Source organism: Buteo buteo, chromosome 10, assembly GCF_964188355.1.
Source record: "Buteo buteo chromosome 10, bButBut1.hap1.1, whole genome shotgun sequence".
Lineage (NCBI taxonomy): Eukaryota > Metazoa > Chordata > Aves > Accipitriformes > Accipitridae > Buteo > Buteo buteo.
Genome location: NC_134180.1, coordinates 20,228,630 through 20,246,734, shown reverse-complemented (window position 1 = coordinate 20,246,734; position 18,105 = coordinate 20,228,630). Strand labels below are relative to the sequence as shown.

Here is an 18,105-nt window from a genome sequence, read left to right as displayed (position 1 = left end):
AGTTAAACATATGTAGTCCTGTTTTAGAAACTGAACTTTTAAAGTTTAGGACTTCTATTGTGCTTCTTTGGCTAAGTCCTATTTAAATATCGATAACTCTTAAAATTCTATAATTCTGCCACTATTTAAGAGCTAACAGAAATCTTTGGTGTGTTTAGGTTAAGAATCCATTGGGGTACAAGCTTCAAAATATGAACATTCAGGCAGCTCTGGCCCCTCTCCTGCAAACTGCTCAACACTTAGTAGATGGGGATTAACAGAATCTAACACCGAAGTATTTGAATAGGATTTAAAATGATCCATGCCACTTAGAGGTTATAGAACTGTGATGATAAAAGAGCTTTTCACCACAGATCACTTGTGCTCAGGTCATTTGACAAATTTAACAGTTACAATAATACACATAGGTCCAGTTTCCCATTTTAAAGTTTCTTTTAAAGATAATAATTTAAGGATAGGGAAAACTGAGGAAAATTTTGCCTTAATATGCAATTCTTGTGAGGAATAATGAAGATTATAAAATTACTTCAGATACTTTCTTTGGCATAATATTCACCAAACAAACACAGACTAATTATTTTTAAAGTAGGCTTAAAATAGAAAGCTTGATGAGGTTAAATTATACTAGATTTCATGGTGAATTACACTAGACTTGTATTTCAAAATGGTTCTTTTGGAAAAAAACCCCTTATGTCTAGTAAAGAAAAAGATAAAAATAATTAAAGACATAAAATACTCTCAAGAGTTTGACTTTGTTTTATAAACACAGTACAAGAAAGTGAGAAACAAAACAATTTCATTAGCAACTCACAAGAGATTTATAATTACTGATTATTTCTTTTTTTTAAATAGAAGTTGAGTACTGTTCTGGAAATAATAGCCTTTAAATTTCTCCTCTGTCACAGATTACTTGAAAATGGCCATGCTAATGTGGGACCCTGGTATAACTTATGCTCTAACAAGGATAAACCATGCCAATCCTTTATGACTGTTCATAGATTAAAATGACCTTGCAAATACTCCCATTTCTTTCAAAGTTAAGAGTGTCGGGCACACTTTAGAAGACAAACAAGACTGAAAAAGCAAGAAAAAATGCATATTAAAATTATATAGTACTAACTGTAGAAATTAGACAATACCATTGTCTAGATCTTCCCACATAATTCAATATTAGAGAACAAGGAAGAATTAAGCGGCCAAATTTAGGCAGCCTAATTATACTCAGGAGGGTCACCAAACACCCTGTTTAGTGTCTTCATGAAATACCTGAATCACTTTTCAGAAGCATCTAGTTCCTATGTCCATTGGCTAGGTTCCAGAATCCAGCAGACTTTAAAACCCTCCAAAAATGCCTGAGGGTTCAAGTAAAATTATATTTTAATTTCTCTGTGAAACATAATTCAAAGTTTGTGTTTTATATCCCTGCCTGCCCTTACAACTTCTAGTTAATTTGATATAGTCCTTATTCTTTCAGAGTGCTTTCTATTACACTTAAAACATTGACTCAGTGAGATGCAGAAAGGCAAACAATTTTTTTAAATTAACAGCCAGATATGTAATTGCATTTTTCAGCCACTATCCTTAAAAGGTATTTCAGAGCATAATTTTTAAAAGACCATCTATAAGATTTTTAAAAACTCTTAAAATCACAAGATACACTCTTTCAGTATGCATCAAAATGTGCCTAAATGTTCAAATATTATGTAAACAAACCTGTTTTTCCAAAACTATGCAGAAGACTCATGAGTCCAAATAAAATATAAAATATAAATTTTAATTGCCATATCAGCCTTCTATTGGCTAATGGCTTAGTATATTAGGTGGAATGTTATGGTCTAATCATGAATGTTCATTGTTTGAAATATTTTGTACAGTAGGAGCTGTATCTAGCCCCAGTAAAGTTCCAAGATATGACTGGTCTCTAGGATCCAACATCTGCTCAGGCCTTACAGGATGAACAATATTTGCAGGTTGTGGAGTAAGAGTGTATTTCTCTAGAAAAGATAAATCTGTTGCTCGTTGATAATCTGTCTGCTCGGGTTGTGGAGGAAGAATGCCATGTGACTGAGTAGTATGCTGTACTAGATCAGCTTGCGGATCAGACATCTGAACTGGTACCAGCGTCACAGGCACACATACTTCTGTAGATACATTCTGTAGCAAAGTTTTGGCTTCTGATTGATATGCTTTGGGCTGTTCCACATATTGTTTAGCCTCAGTTTGGTAAACTTTGTCATCAGAGGTGTACTGCACTGGTAAGGAGACTAGCTTTTCCTCTGAAGATGATGTCAATGCCTCTTCTGCGGCCTTTGATCCATGAACATGATCAATATGATACTTCAGCTTGTCTTTTCGTTTAAATGTTGCATTGCAGTGTTGGCAATTAAAAGGTCGAGCATCTGAATGAATAACCATGTGTTTTGTTAACGTCTTCTTAATTCTAAAAGACTGATTACAGATTTGACATTTGTAGGGTTTCTCACCTGTAAAGACAGAGAAGTAAGAATTAGGTATTCTGAGTAACACCATGTCACAAGTAAATATGCAAATACATACATGGATTATGGCATAGAGACCTAGTATAAAACAATTCTACTGAAAACAAAGAGCATATGTTTAACATCAAATTTGGAATCAAGGGAGCCATTAGAAGGTTGTTTAGAAGTTATATTAGCATACCCTTCTCCTTACGTACAATTCTCTCAATACTTGGGATTTCTGTCAGGTACACACAAAGATAATCAGAATATAAACCAAATAAAAAAGAACAGTCTTTAAATCATTATGATACTGGTATTAAATGAGCTCAGTGTGTACTTTTATACATTTCAAAAGGACAATGATCTTCCTAAACATAAGGCAGGAAAAACAAAGTCAAATAAATAAGGACATAACCCCTTCCAAAGGGATTTCAAATCCTTGTTTAGATTACCACTTGAAATGTAGTATTCTCTGGACCACAAAAATGATTAGAAGGTCTGGGTAAATTTGGCAAGAACATACACCAGTAAACTAAAGGAAGAGGCGTAGAGAGCATACCACAAACCTGTGTTGAGTATTATCAATATTTCAACTGACACATTCAGAGGGTAGTATTCAGGAATGACCAACATAAGAGAAAGAATAAAAAGTCTTGCAGCTTCCTGCTACTCTTGCCTTGAATGCTCAACAACTATAAGGAATTAAATTCCATCAACGTTGATGCATAAAAATACATTCCAATATTTTTGTGGTTTTGTTGGGGTTTATTTCATTTTTACCTGAATGTGTCCTAAAATGCATTTCCAAACTTGATTTCCCTTTAAAAACTTTCTTACAGACTTCACACTGGTGAAATGTTGCTTTATATCTTTAAAGAAGAAAAGACATTTCATGTTAGATAGTTTTGTTGTTAGTTGGTTTAAAAAAAAAAAAAAAGTATGCGCACTGTCCTTTCTGAAATCTTTAACTGCAAAATAGCTGAATATCAAAGTTTCCAAATATCCTCACTTATGCTCATATTTCCTGGCATCTGCATACCAATAAGGTCAATTAGATTCTTTTCGATACTCAATCTTATTCTCTGCTGGGAATGGCACTTACTATTCAAAGAGCAAAAGCCACTAAAACTTCTTTTCTGACCCCCAAAATATCCTTAAGTAACAGTTTTTGCTCAACATCCACAAGAGGCTTTCATTTTGGCAGAATTATGCCATAAAGTACTAGGAATGGTTTAGGCTACTGGCTACCAAGAAAAAACAAACAGAATAAGCAGACAATATACTAGACTTTCAATACAGACATGTCTATAATGGCTTCTACACAATGCTAATGAGTACAAGCAGTTAAAACACACCATTTGAAGAACAATTCAGTTTGAGAACTCTGAAAGGCTTATTTTTGGAACTCAAGAATTTAAAAACCCCACTGCATTTTCAATTTATAGACATAACTCAGGTTTCAAAGTTTTTGCCTACTTTCAGAGCCACTAATCTGCTACCAGCCTGTACAATACCTGTGTGGGATAGTTCTCACAGTGCTTAAATGATGTCTAATAATTCAGTCTTAACTAGTCTGCAATGACAGTATTAGAGCAAACCATCAATTTAGAACAACATTGAGACAACTAATTGACAGCTTAAAATTTTACCCTTTTTTATGTTGTTATTTTATTTACTTAATTACGCTACAAAGAAAGCATCTTGCTTAAATTGTGAAGGCAATTTTCTGACATTCACTTCAAACCACAATAATGGTATCTCTACTAAGACTAAGGTAACGGGCATGACAAACACACAGAGTACTAGAATTCTGCACAAACACGCGAGTCCCAATAATATCAGTTACAGTACAGAAGTATTTATGCAGTTGTAAAAAACCCACACTTACTTCTGCCAAACTTTTTCTCCTAGATGAACACTTTTATAATGAACAGTAAGGTGATCTCTACGGCCAAAACATTTTCCACATTCCTCACACTGATGTGCTTTTTCACCTACAAGGGCAAAATTCAATAAATTTTGATTAAATCTTCTGGAACTTATTAAATGCCTAAGAGCTGTAATTGTAAAACATACAGTAGATCCATGTTCACAAATTCAGCCAATCAAGCTCTTCCATACCTTACTCAGAGGAGGATTCTGTTATCAAAAAACAAAATTCGGAAAGTAGGTTGATTCTATCAGAGTAAGGATTTTTACCGCTTGTTATATATGACTATTACTGACCATCTGTCATTTCTACAAAGAAATTCACATCCAGGACTTAAGAGGCACTTCCCCAAATACCCACTGCATGAGAGGTACAAGTGAATGACTAGGAATCTGCTCTCTTCATTATGACCTGAAATGTGGTATCTTCAATAATTCAGGGGCTTTAAAAGAGAAGCTTATTTAAACATACCAATTATTTTCAGCTACTAATTTTTAGAACTTAAAATTACATCAAAGTATGTATCTTCTTAATTATCCTGATTTACATAGTTACCTTTTTCTTTTATGCTGCTGTTTAAAAGTATCTTGATTCTTTTTAGTCATCTTGAGATCTTCCACAAAGTGGCAGAGTATTTCTTCTCATGTAAGTAGGAGGAGTGTGGACAGTCAAAGAATGTAACTTTCTAGAGGGGGAAAAGCAAATAGAGTAGAAAAGAGGATTTTTTTTTTTTTTTCTTTTGTACTTGAGTTTTTAAAGATTTCTTTATTTTATAGCAGACATTATGATTTCAAACACCAAAAAAGAAGCTGTCCTTCAAAATAAAGGCTCAGGAAGTTTAGACTCTGATCACTTTTGTATTTTCATGCTGCCTAGAAAGTATTTTACCTCCTAGAAGGCCACATTCCCTTTGGATCCTGTTCTGAGAAAGGAACAGTCCCTAGTGAATCTTCGCTCTTCCTATACATTTGATAACCTTTCTGCTCTCAGTGCAACAAATTTTTTTTCTTCCTCCAGATCATCCCCATCTGGCTGTTCTCAGGGTTGACTCCCACCACCTTCCTTCCCTCTTCCCCATAACAGAGACTTCAGAAACACCTCTTTGATGTTCTTACATTAAAGTGATCAGTGTGCAAACTTTGACAGAGACTGTGACAGCTTCTTCTGTGTTGTGGTAATAATGTTTCGCACAATTGCTATTAAAAAAGAAATCTGAACTCATTAAAAAATCCTCCTTTTTCACTTTTGCTTTTTTAATTATTATTTTTAAAGCAATTCACTGTTACATATTTTTGACTGTCCCTCAGCTTTCTATGTTAACATGGAGGAAACACGTGGTTTTTAAACCTTGAAAACATGTAAGATTAAGCCTACTTTAGTAGACCTTAAAAATAGTGAGGGGAACTTTTATCAAGCCTAAAACATTGCATGTACTGAAAAAAAAAATCTGTAATTAATTTTTTATTTGATCTTATTTCAAAATAGTAATTTCAAAGCCAATTTTCCAAGAAAATGCCTACCCGAGTGTATTTTTTTGTGTTTTGTCAGATGGTCATGCCGAATAAACGTTTTCCCACATTCTTCACATTCATATCTCTTGTCATCATGGTGGACTCTTAGATGAAGTCTGCGTAATCATAGTCATAAATATAACCATAAAATGCAATTTTGTTAACATAATCAGAACTGCTAATTCAATGCAAAATACCAGAAAACACAGTCTTTAATGCTTCACACAAATATCAGGAATTAACTTTCAACTGAGGTATGCTTTAACTGTTCTTAGAAAGCGAGAGAGAACAGAGCTAAACTCTCATATCTGATGTTAATTTAGTAGTCCTCTGCTTATTTTCTCTTTGAATAACAAAGATGCAAAAGTTTTAGATGTGCAAGAAAGTCAACTTTGATACAAGATTTGTATGGGATTCTGTCTGTGTTTAAACCACTACTGTATTACAAATTAAATGACTTCTCACAGATTATTAATATATTTTCAGTATTTAAGCATGTTTAAAGCATTTACTAATGCTCTCAGAGTTGGAAAAAATCAAAACACATACATTATGAAGAATTATGTTGATAACATGAATGTATATATATCACCAAATAAGCGAGACAGTTTAGCAGCTTATTTAATAAAAATCTGTACCTGTAAGAGCTTCCATGACGAAAACTCTGCCCACAAATACTGCAAAGGTGAGGCTTCTCTCCACTGTGAATTCTCAGATGTTCTTTCAAAGTTGTTCTGTTTAACAAAGGCAGTAAAATTTAATTTTAAGCAATGTCACTGCCAGTTTGAAGTGAAACAGACTACCATTTTCTCAATTTCTTTAATTCTGATGGATCACAATATATCCAAATAACTGCATCAGTTTATTCAGATACACACACATATACATACATTCAAAGGCAGTATGGCAACTTACTATCTACTGAACCAGGTGGGTCTCAAAACAATATAAGCAAAGAAACAAAACATTGTCCGAACATACATTTGGACAACATACATTAAAGAAAACATCAATTTTGACACTCTTCTGTGTAATAATTCCCTTGTTGCTATATGTATATCTAAGCCAGAGTTTTAAAGTCAGACATGAAGGAAATCTAGATCATGGATGTTAATTTAACTTAACTCAGCAAAGAGCTTATTTAAAAATATATATATATATTTATATACACATACATATGTATACATATGTAAGTCTACGTTTACTATTGCCTTTCCAATCTAAAAAAAAAAAAGTGCATGCAGGTGAAAATTCCTCTCAAGCAAAGGAATCAGACAATAAAATTTACTGTATACAAAGCTGATAAGTGTGTGAACTAAACAAAAGAGAAAATTCTTTGATCTCCTTCCAGTACTCATTATCAATATTATTTTTCAAAGACATGCTTTACAAAAATTTTATCTTTAATGAGAGCAACAAAATGTAAATATTCAACTGCCTTACGTAACATAAATGAAACTTAAACTGTGTAAACATATTTGACAGAAATTCTTCTTGCAGTTCAAAGTGAGCTTTATAGAATTGAAAGACTATCTGTGCTTTATAGCTTGTTTGTTTACTATTTCATTATTGCATTAGTACATTTTCTTTTAAGACATGCACACCCTACTGACCAAACTACTAGAAAATACACACCAGCAACAAAACCCATTAGGGACAAATCTTCCTCTTAAAATACTTCCGGGGATCTTTGTCAGTCATTGGAAGAAAAAATAAAAATCAAGAAAACATACTGCAGTACACAAATTCAGATCTTTTAATACTTCCCAAATAGAACATAACTAGAATCTTAGTCACAGTTATTGAGATGAAGCTGTATTCTGTCCAGATTTAAAAAAATTATAAGGCTTATTTTTTCAGAACCTAAATTTAAATCACCATTTGGAAAACATAAAAGATCTCCTTTATAGACCAGTGCAAGATACCAGCACTGAAGCCATGTTAACAACCATTTAAAATTCACATTTTTCTCCCTCATATGTGTAGAACAGACATAGGAGGGGGGGATGAATCTTATTTCTACAGCTTTTCTATGCTCTTTATCTATATACTGGAATTTATAAGCCAACTTTTAGAGCTTTCACTTTTCAAAGTGCTAAATTAACATTTTTTTCCTCCAGAGAAGCAGCAGCAAAAGTTGTACAGTATTATTCCATCTTCCAGGAAACCGTGTTTGTAGAAGTCCAATTTCTTCTTAGTCATTCTCACCAGTGTTCCTGATCCTCCTGTCCTCATCAGTATATTTACTAAAGTATCTATGGCAGAAAACTCTTTCCCAAACAAATGCAAGATGTTCTTGCACAACACAGGAACCCTAAGTGAAATGAATTAGAGGCAAGACCTTCTTAATATAGTTCCACCTCATAACTAATTATCTAGAGTTGTCACCCTTAATTTTAGAGGTCATCAGAAAATCACATGCTACCCGTGGCTCTGATTCTACTTTTTGATACACTAGCCCTCTGGTGTAGTCTCATTTATGTTAAAAACTCAAAGCTAAAACCTATTCAGAATCAAACAAAGCACACCAATTATTTCTCTGTTCTGCTGAAGTTCAAGTAGTCACACAACTCCTTACCGTTCCCTAACGGATTTTCCACAGATGAAACACGTCCATTTTCTCTTTCCTCCATGAGTACATTCTATATGGCGTTTCAGATTTCCTGTATCATTAAACTGGCGGCCACAAATATCACAAGGAAAAGGCCCTACAAGGAGACAGACACACATAGTGTTATTAACTGTCAGTTAAACCAAACAAGATGCACAAACTGGTTACCTGTAAAAAACCTGATCAATTTACAAAGCAATGATTTTGTCTAACAAACGATTAATGTTTAGTACAGTCAGCATACTTTAGACTTTGTTCACTTTCTGCTTGGATAAGTTATTTCTAATACCTGATATTTTGGCAAGTTTCATGATTGTAAAGCAAAAATTTAGAATTAATAGTCAAAAGTAATTAAGCCCACTTAGACTGTTCGAAAAAACATATTCCCATCACTATCACCAATCAAGTTTCTACCCAGCAGAAATAATTTGCAGTAATAAAAAAGTTCTTTGGAATACCTCAGGTGCAAAGGAAAAGGTCTTTGGAAAACTTCAGGAAGAATCTGACTCCATAGTTGAGAACCAATTTGATGCAAAAAAGTTTTAAAACAAAACTAACCTTAATTCTTCTTCCCCCAAAAAAATTTGCATTTATTTAGGTACAATACAATGCCTCCCAAAGACAGCTGAACAGAAAAGTGAAAAAACAACCAACAAAAAACCCCAACACCAACTCCCCCACAAAACTGGAGAAGAGAGAACTGGAAAAGGCGGTGGGGTGGAAACCAGACTGATCAGGACATACAATGGTGGAGGAAGGTTTTACTTTAAATCTATTGTTTACATGTCAGAAGGAGGTTTCTATACCGAGATGGAATTTTTCTTGATGCTTCAGTCTTGCAAATCGGGATTTAAAGTGCTCTTCACAGTAGGTACACTTAAAGGGTTTATCTTGAGAGTGAAGGATCATATGCTCTTCTAAATGAGGTCTTCGAGTGAAAGATTTCTTACAAATCTAAAATGATAATACACTTTGTCAAAGATACATCAGGTATAACTAGATTTTTTTCCTATTCATAAACTCTAACGGTTTAGTTCATCTGCTCTATGCAGCAATGTAAGACAAAACATGTATTCTTCAAAAGCATAGCCTATCCCAACTTGTAAAGCCTTGCAGTCAACACCCAAAAATCTGTGTTCTACATAAACCTTAGTGGATTGCACTATATAAAATAGGATGCCAATCCACGGCAGCCTAAATCGAACTACTAGCAACTGCATAGTTACATGTACCACCCCCTCACTTCTTTCTACTGACTCCAGCACTTACCAGAGTCTTTTCCTAGGGTGTTTCAACACAGTAACTCAGCAGAAAATAACCGAATGGAAAAAAAGCAAGTAGCTTTGGCTTGGTTTTGGATGCTGAAACAGCTCAGTTGGCCTGTGGTAAAAACTATTGTAGTATAAGCTACTGCAGAACTAGAGTCATACCTGTTCCTTTATTTCCTCTGGGAAATTCTCTGACAGCATGTATTAAAAAGAAAATGCCAATACCAACAAAGAAATATAAACTCAAACTATAGAGCTACAGAACTTCTGCAATGTTAAAACTATGTGAGCTTTTCAGTACTGTTTTCAGATTAATCAAAACCTAAATATACAAGAATTACTAGTAGTCATTAAAGTAAGAATGCAGTTCAATTGCAGAATTGAAGCCACAGCTCAAATTTAAGCATTTAAACTAGGTATTACAATTTAACATCAGGGTCCTATGCTTTAACATAAATCAACATGGTGCTCACCGATTTCACTGTGAAACTCTTGCCATTGTTTATAATAGCTGAATTTAGTACTACCTACCTCCCATACATTATAGCATGCAATCAGTTTCTCAGAGCACACCTGAATAACACTCTTTTAGCCTCAGGAAATCAGAAGCAACAGCTTTATTTGTTTAAAAACTCATCAACATTAAATATAAGTGTAAGAAAATCCCATACCTGTAAAAAGTATAACAGCTGCCTTGCTTTTCTTTACTATTAATACTCTACTGTTTCTGTGAATTTGCTCGTATTCCTCAAAGATTAAAGTATGGTCACCAAATCCTGGTGTTCATACACGGACTACAGCATAAACCAACAACCTGAAGAAATTCTGCAGCTTACATCTGCTGCACCTCAGCCCTCAGAACATACTAAACAACCTGAAAACAAAGTCACAGCTCCTAAGGGTTCTGTTCATTCTCCAACCGCTATAAAAGCTAAAATTCTACCCCTGCTTTCAATTCAAGTCCATTTTGAATGCACATGAGCAGTACAAGAGCAGCAGCTCACTTTTTATAAATTTCTACTTTACATAAAATTAAAACTTTCAAGAAAAAAACCCAAACAAAACCAAACCATAAAGTGGAGTTTACCAAATTATTCACCTGGTAAGAGTACTTTCCAAATGAACATCAACAGTGTTGCACTATTGATTCCCACTATTAAAATGTTTCTTATCTAGTAACAAACAGAATCTGTAATACCTTCACAAAATATAACTTAATCTGGAAGATAACACCCTTTGGTCAACCATATAATACCTCCAACCATGGTACCATCACTAGCAGAAGGAACACTACAAATTCCTACAGTTGATATCTCCCAACCTCCTACTATATAAGTGAAAGTTCACAAACAAAGCAAGGTTAGTAATTATGTTACAGCACCTAATATTACAGACATACAGGGGCACATAGCAGTTTGCATAAACAAAACAGCTGCCCTGAAAAAAAAAAAAAGTAAACAGATTCCCTCTAAAAAAATCGAACAAAACCCCACATTGGAAACCTTAAGACATTATGGAGTGGAATTTCTACAAACTCCTTTTTACAGTAGGTGTAGTTTCACACATATACCTCTCCTGGGGGAAAATCAAGGAAAGGATTCTATGACTTTACAACTAGAGATAAATTTTGTACAAATTTACAACTCTGTTGATGTGCATGTTCAGCTAAATGAGAAGGTGTTTCATATTTAACATATATGTCCCTCACTATTGAGACAGCCTTCCAAAAATGTATACTTTATGGTCAGTGTTTGATGTGCATAATTAGTGGGAGAGCAAATACTCTGTTTTTAAAGTATTCATAACACTCAAGTCTCATCATCTGCAAATTGATGTATTTTAACAATGATAATAACTGATCACATTAAAAAATACTGCCTTCAACTGTTTTAGAATTCAATTTGGTATTATCTACCTGGTCACAAGCTGTACACACAGATAAAGTTCAGTCTTTAAATCAGCACATAAAGAGGAAATTTATACCATCACTTACAAAGCTTACTAAGATTTCACAGAAACACATACCATATTTTCACTTAAGTATTCAAGACACAAAACATAGTATCTACATGAAAAAAAAACAAAAGTACTGAAATATTACTTACATCACATTTCCAACCTTCACTCTTTGTCTTCTTGATAGAAAGAAATTCTTGTACATTCTCTGGATGAAACCTAGGAGAAAGACAGAAGCTGAAAGTAGTTATAACTTTCTAAGATGAGGATCACCTAAATAGTAAACATCCATTTCTAAAATTTATGTGTCATGAAAGTTGATCACCAAAACAGCAGAACAGAATAGTGATAATTAAACAATTCTAAAGGCACAAGTAACTGGAAAGCAGTGTTGACTATAGACTCCTGTAGAATCTCATATGACAACTGGCAAGACAGAGGACAGTTTCAATTATAATGCTTTATGGATATTTACAAAGAGGAGAAAAAAAGTCGTATGTAAATAATAATACCTTATAATTAGGCCTGTCATAAACAAATTTACCTAAAAATATCTGCATGGAAATGGCTTATCCACCTATCATCAACAGTATAGCATCAACATCTAAAACCAAAGAAAGTATTTTATTCTTCCTCCATATTAAAAGCAACACAGGTAATTATTAAGACTGTCATGTTCTGACTGACTGTGCTAGCTAATCTGAGCATTCTGAAATTTATAGTAAAAAACCTATGGCAGAACTTCCACAGAACTGCTATTGCTATTTAGTCAGTCCCTATGCACTCCTTATGGCAGGTTAGTTGATACTGCTAATCCCCATGTCTTTTGAAAAGACACTTTTTTGAAAAAATTGTTACAGAAATAATGCAGAATATGCAGTGTGCATACATACATCTGTTTTCACTTTTGAACTAAAAAAACTATTCTTCAGAAATGCAAAACAAATTTGCTTGTACTTGCCTCTTCACATGCTTTGCTAAAGTCTTTTTGCTTGCATGCAGCTTATTGCAGTAGGGACATTTGTGTTCCTTTTTATGAAAGTCAGTATCATTAGAGTGTTTTTTTCTGTGCACTGTCAGGTTGGACTTCGTTGAATAGCGCTGATGACATATATCACACTCAAAGGGCTTCTCACCTGTGTGTACACGTGTATGGCTCTCATATTTGCCTGTACAACAACAAAAATCTGTTAGCATAAACTGTAACAGGTATCACCTACAATACACACATTTAGGGTCTGTTCCATGTCTCCATCAAAGGTGGTCAAGATATAAGTACCTTCCACACACATCTAAAGATTTCTACTAGTTTACACCACTGAAAACCGCACGGTGATCATATACACATTTGATCCAAGGCTCCTCCATACGCTTCCATCTTAACTATTTTTAAGATAAAAATAAAAGGGCTCTGTATTACTGTTAAATCTGTGTGAGGGTTACGAGTCCCCTCTTGTTCAACCCTACAGCATACTCTATTCTTAAGTACTGAAAGTTACACTACTACTCTTTCATTACACTGACTGTGAAGTACCTTTTCAGAACAGGGAACAGCCTTGCAACAAACTGGTATTTTTAAGGTACTTTCAAATAACAAAACACTGAATGCAAATGATCTTTATTTGGGACTGAAGTTATTACCATAAACAAAAATACTACTTTCTCATTTCTTTCACACTGCTTGTATTCCCTCTTCTGTTTGCCGGTTTTCTTCCGAGGATAGAATTCGTCCTACACCGAGGACCTACCTACCTCAAGTCAATAGCAGGCTTTGTACTAGATAATTTTTTTTTCTCTGTAGAATATGCATCATACTTCTGGGACTTAGGTAAAGAAAAAAAAAAGTACTATAGCTCATAAATTTAAAATACAAGTCAACTGTCTACCGTAATACAAGCTTATAAAGAAATACTTCATGTATCACTTGTTTTAATGCTATTTCTCATGTATTTTTTGAGCACAAAACTAGAATTATAAGTTATGAAAGAGCAAAGAGAGAAGGACTTCCAATGTGTGTAAAACCAAAACGTACCATTACAACCCTAAATATTCACAAACCATTTATTTCTGCACAGTAGCCTTTCAATATTAATAACAAAGCTCCCAAATCCAGAAAATTTCCTATGTTACTTTAAGATATGGCATTACAAGTACAGTTAAGTCCCATATTTTTAATTTTAAATGGCTTCTACGATATAATTTGTGACCTTGGAAAAATAATTTCACCTCAGCAAGCTAAACACACTGTGTGTGAGGAGGAATTAACACACACATCAGCCCCACCCCATTTTCAGAAACTCCTAAAATTTCAAAATTATGAAAGACAAAATACATCTATTATAAGAACATCAAAAAATGCCTAACTCTATGAGGAACTGTTTCTTTCCTAATTCCCATGATTAAGGGAAGTCAATACTTTACATGACCATAATTCAACATTTATTCCAACTGAAGGAACACAAAAATTCTGGAGTAGTAATTTACTTTTAATGTAGGAAAGGAGGACAGGAAAGCACTGGATAGGTCAGGACTGAAATTTTTACTCTTCTGATACCCTAAGTAACTATACACCTAGATTTCACTGCAACATAAACAATCCTAACAGAACAGATTACACTGACAAAGTATTACTTGGTGCTAACTACAGACCAGAAAAATCAAGCTAGAAGTCAGAGTGACTAGGTCCTAAACATCTACACATCATGTAGAATAAAAGAATTTCAGGCTGTTTGACAATGGTTCTGTTTTACTGCAGCAATAATGACAGCTTTGTTACTTAAAATTAATTTGGCAGAAAACACAGTACAGGTCTCAGACTTCATGCAATTTATTGTTTAATATCTTTCCCTCCTTTTTCAAGGCTGCTTTTACGTATCATGCTAACAACCAGAATCCAGAGCAGTGAAATAAATTTAGTATTTCCAGATTTTTCAAATAATGCACTCAGTTCATTTACGGAAACTGTTTAGCACCACAGACATAACTTAATACCCTTAGAAAAATTTGCACCATACTGATCAGTGAGACGATCCAGAAATTCTGATCTTCACTCTCTAGGACAGAGAAAAAGCTCAGTTTATTTCCCATAGAAAGAGCACCACCATATGGTAAAAAGGAGAGATCAACCTAACTTGCTCTTACCTATTCGATCAAATTTTTTGTCACACTTGGGACACTGAAGTAGTTTTTTGCTACTGCTTTGAATGATGACTGGAGCTAAGCCTTCAGGAATATTTCCCACTGCATCAACTGCCTCAGAACCCTCTTCAGTATCATTCTGTTCTTTTTCACTTTGTTCTTCAGACTCTGAATCTTCAGCTGACATTTCCTCTTCCTGTCCCTCTTCATCAGCATTGCATTCACTTTCACTGTCTTCAAATTCACTTCTATCAGATGTTTCCTTGTCAGAACTGACTTTTTCCAAATTGCTGTCAGATGCATCCCCACTTTCATTGTCACTGTTATCAAATTTAGCTGGACATTTACGGTTTCTTGTAGAACGTCTAGTGGAAAAGTTGGCCTTCTCAACCATTTTTAACCCATGTTTTCTATCCAGTGAAAGAGATCTGTGGGCTTTTGCCAAATGATTTTCTAAGGACTTCTTGTAACAGAAACTTCGACCACAAAAAGTGCACTGATGACTATTTAATAGTTTACCTGTCAGTTCATTGAGTGTTTCTACTGGTGTAGGTGCATCAGTTACGACATCAGTCTGTACGTTAGAAACACTTTCGTTATTTAGCAACTTCACTGCATCTATGATATCTAAAAATTTTGCTGCTTCCAGCACTAACGGAATTTCATTTTTATATACAAAAAACTCAGAGGTGTAGAGAAACTCAAGCAAATGCTGAAAGACAGAATGAGTTACGTGATCTAATGTGACAACATCAGTGCTTGGATTTTTGCTCAAACAGGCATGAAAATAACTACTCCCAACAGCCACTACAACTTTGTGAGCACTAAATTCTTTTCCTTCTACAATTATAAGTAAATCACAAAATGATGGATGTTTCTGTCTATCATCATTTAAGTATTTAAGTAGATTTTTGTTATACTGCAATGAGCTTAGGAGCTTTCTTTGTTCTGATGATGGTGAAAGTTCTTGGGAAGATTCAAGCTGATCTGCAGGAGCTATTTGTGCAGGCTTTGAGACGACTTCTTGTGCACAGTCTACTACAAGAATCTGTTCTGAAGTATCTTTCTCATGGCCAAGATGAACCTTTTCGTTTAGATTTGCAGCGAGCCGTCTCCTTTTCTTCATTGCAGAAGTGCAACGTCAAAATCAGGAGCTTCATAAGTGATTGGCAAAAAATTCTTGTGAAGATTTGGCTCTGCTCCAGACCTTGAGAAAATACGTAACCGTAATTTCATAATCTGCAAAAGAATTATGATAAAAATTAGTCTCAGCACTTACCCGTAACTTCCTTTTTTATTAAGGCTTTCTGTGTTTTGCTTTTTAAGTTTTAGCTACCCTGCATACCTTAAGCTTTTCTTAAACTACTAAATCTCACCACTTTCTATTCCAGACCACAGCATAACACTACTCAGAGCGAGCGAACCGACACTGCCTATTATTAGATCTAAAGAGGCGGCTGGGGCTGCTTTTGCTCGTCTCCTAGACACATATAGACCGTGAAATACTCCGGGATGGGCGTACGCTCTTCTTGCTGTTGTTACTATTGCACCGAGGCGCACTCGCTTTCCGTTTAACCCCAGCACGGCAAGCCAACCCTTCCGCTTTTCCCGCCGGGCGCCCGTCCCCTTGGGCCAGCTCGCAGACCCGCCCGGCGTCTGCCCGGGCAGCGGGGCCGCCCGGCGCGGCCCGCCTCTCCCCGCTCCTGTCACCGCCAAGTGTCAAGTCTGCGGCCGAGCTCCCCGCCTCCCTCAGGAGGGCCCGCGGACGGTGCCTTTGTCCCTACGCCAGCGGGTCCGCCGCGGAGCCGAAGGTCGACCCGAGGCGGGGAGGTGGACGGGAGGCCCTAGGGCATCGAGCTCGGGGGCAAAGAGGGCGCCCCGGACCCGCCTCCCTCACGGGGGCAGCCGCGGCAGCCCCCCCGCCCCCGCCGAGCGGGACACAAAATGGCCGCGCCCCCCCTTCCCCCCCCAACACGCCCGCCACTACCCGCTGCCCCGGCGGGGCGGCCTCACGCACCTGCGCGGCGCCGAGCGCTCCCCGGGGCCCGCTCGGCCGCTAAACGCCGCTGCACTCCGCACCCGCTTACGCCGCTTCCGGGTCCCGGCACCGCGCGCAGGCTCGCTCCGTGCGCCGGCGTGAGGGGGTGACGGCGTCCCTTCTGAGCATGCGCGAGCGCGGCCATGGGGAGGACCGGGGTCTCGCCGCGGGGGCGGCCGGGGAGCGTGTCCCCCCCCCCCCCCCCCCCGCCGGCACCGGGGACAGCCCCTCAGCGCGACCCCGTCCTCCTCCTGCCCCTCAGCCGTCGGGCCGTCTGCCGCCAGGGCCGGCGGCGCCCTGTGGTGAGGGGCGCCGGGAAATCGCCGTGAGCAGGAACCACAGCGCGGCTGCGAGGGGGAGGGCCCCGGCGTCCGTGACGGGCGTTCCTCAGCGCCCGGCACCCGTGGCCCCCGCAAAGGTTCGGGGCGTGCAGCGAGGCCCAGTTCGTTCGGAGCGGCCGCTGCGGGGCAGCCGTTAGCGGCGGGCCGCGCGCGAGGGCCCCCACCGCTCCAAAGCGGGCTGCACGCCTGAATTCAAGTCGGTGCTTAAAAATACGGTGTGAAAGCAAGGCGTGTTACGCTTCAAGAGCAGTCCGTGGCAAGCAACTCGGAATTTCCAAGTTGCCGATGGTTTTCCTCGAAAATATTATTTTGCATTTATCTTCTCTTACTTGAGTGTTTGGAGCGCTTCGCATACGAAGCGCTGCGAAATTCGTGCTTTCCGCGCTTCCCGGACAGCGAAAGGACTGGAGGCCCCGGAGTGCCCCACGGCTGGGGCGAATAGCCGCTTGGGGGTGCGGTTCATCAGGACATCAGAGGACATTCACCCTTCTCTTATCAGTTACGTTTTTAGCTTTCCAAATATAACTTAATTGCTAGTGACAATGGGACACCAAAAACGAGTTTGTTTTTCTGGGAGCTTGAAAGAAGAACTATAATGCTAATGCAGGATTACACTTTATTCCAGCAGCATGTGTTCTCTGTTTATGATTTGCAAGTTGATACTGGTTGTCACTGAGCATAATAAACACTGCCTGATTTTCAGGGGTTGCAATTTTCAATAAAAATACTGAAAATTCTCAAAGCATTTGTTAACTCGGGATTGTTGCTGTGTTGACTGTACTCGCAGCCCTCTTAAGCATTTTAATTGAAGTCTACAATTATTTAGCTTCAT

At 37.3% G+C, this 18,105-nt stretch overlaps 1 protein-coding gene across 4 annotated transcripts; it reads right to left on the bottom strand.

Moving 5' to 3' along the window:
• Positions 1 to 740: 740 nt before the first annotated feature.
• ZBTB41 (zinc finger and BTB domain containing 41) lies at positions 741 to 17,556 on the bottom strand. 4 transcript variants are annotated; one of them, XM_075038887.1, is made up of 12 exons: positions 16,912 to 17,556; positions 14,898 to 16,133; positions 14,771 to 14,809; positions 12,718 to 12,925; positions 11,906 to 11,975; positions 9,339 to 9,486; positions 8,500 to 8,629; positions 6,560 to 6,655; positions 5,931 to 6,037; positions 4,369 to 4,474; positions 3,261 to 3,349; positions 741 to 2,483 (listed from the first exon to the last, which is right to left on the bottom strand). In XM_075038887.1, the coding sequence occupies exons 2-12, from the start codon at positions 16,018 to 16,020 to the stop codon at positions 1,840 to 1,842; spliced, it is 2,760 nt and encodes a 919-aa protein (XP_074894988.1). In that variant the 5' UTR covers positions 16,021 to 16,133; positions 16,912 to 17,556; the 3' UTR covers positions 741 to 1,839. The 4 variants fall into 4 exon arrangements, with proteins under 4 accessions (XP_074894988.1, XP_074894989.1, XP_074894990.1 ...); XM_075038888.1 differs by lacking the exon at positions 16,912 to 17,556 and adding an exon at positions 16,679 to 16,813; XM_075038889.1 differs by lacking the exon at positions 16,912 to 17,556 and adding an exon at positions 16,240 to 16,637.
• Positions 17,557 to 18,105: the final 549 nt, after the last annotated feature.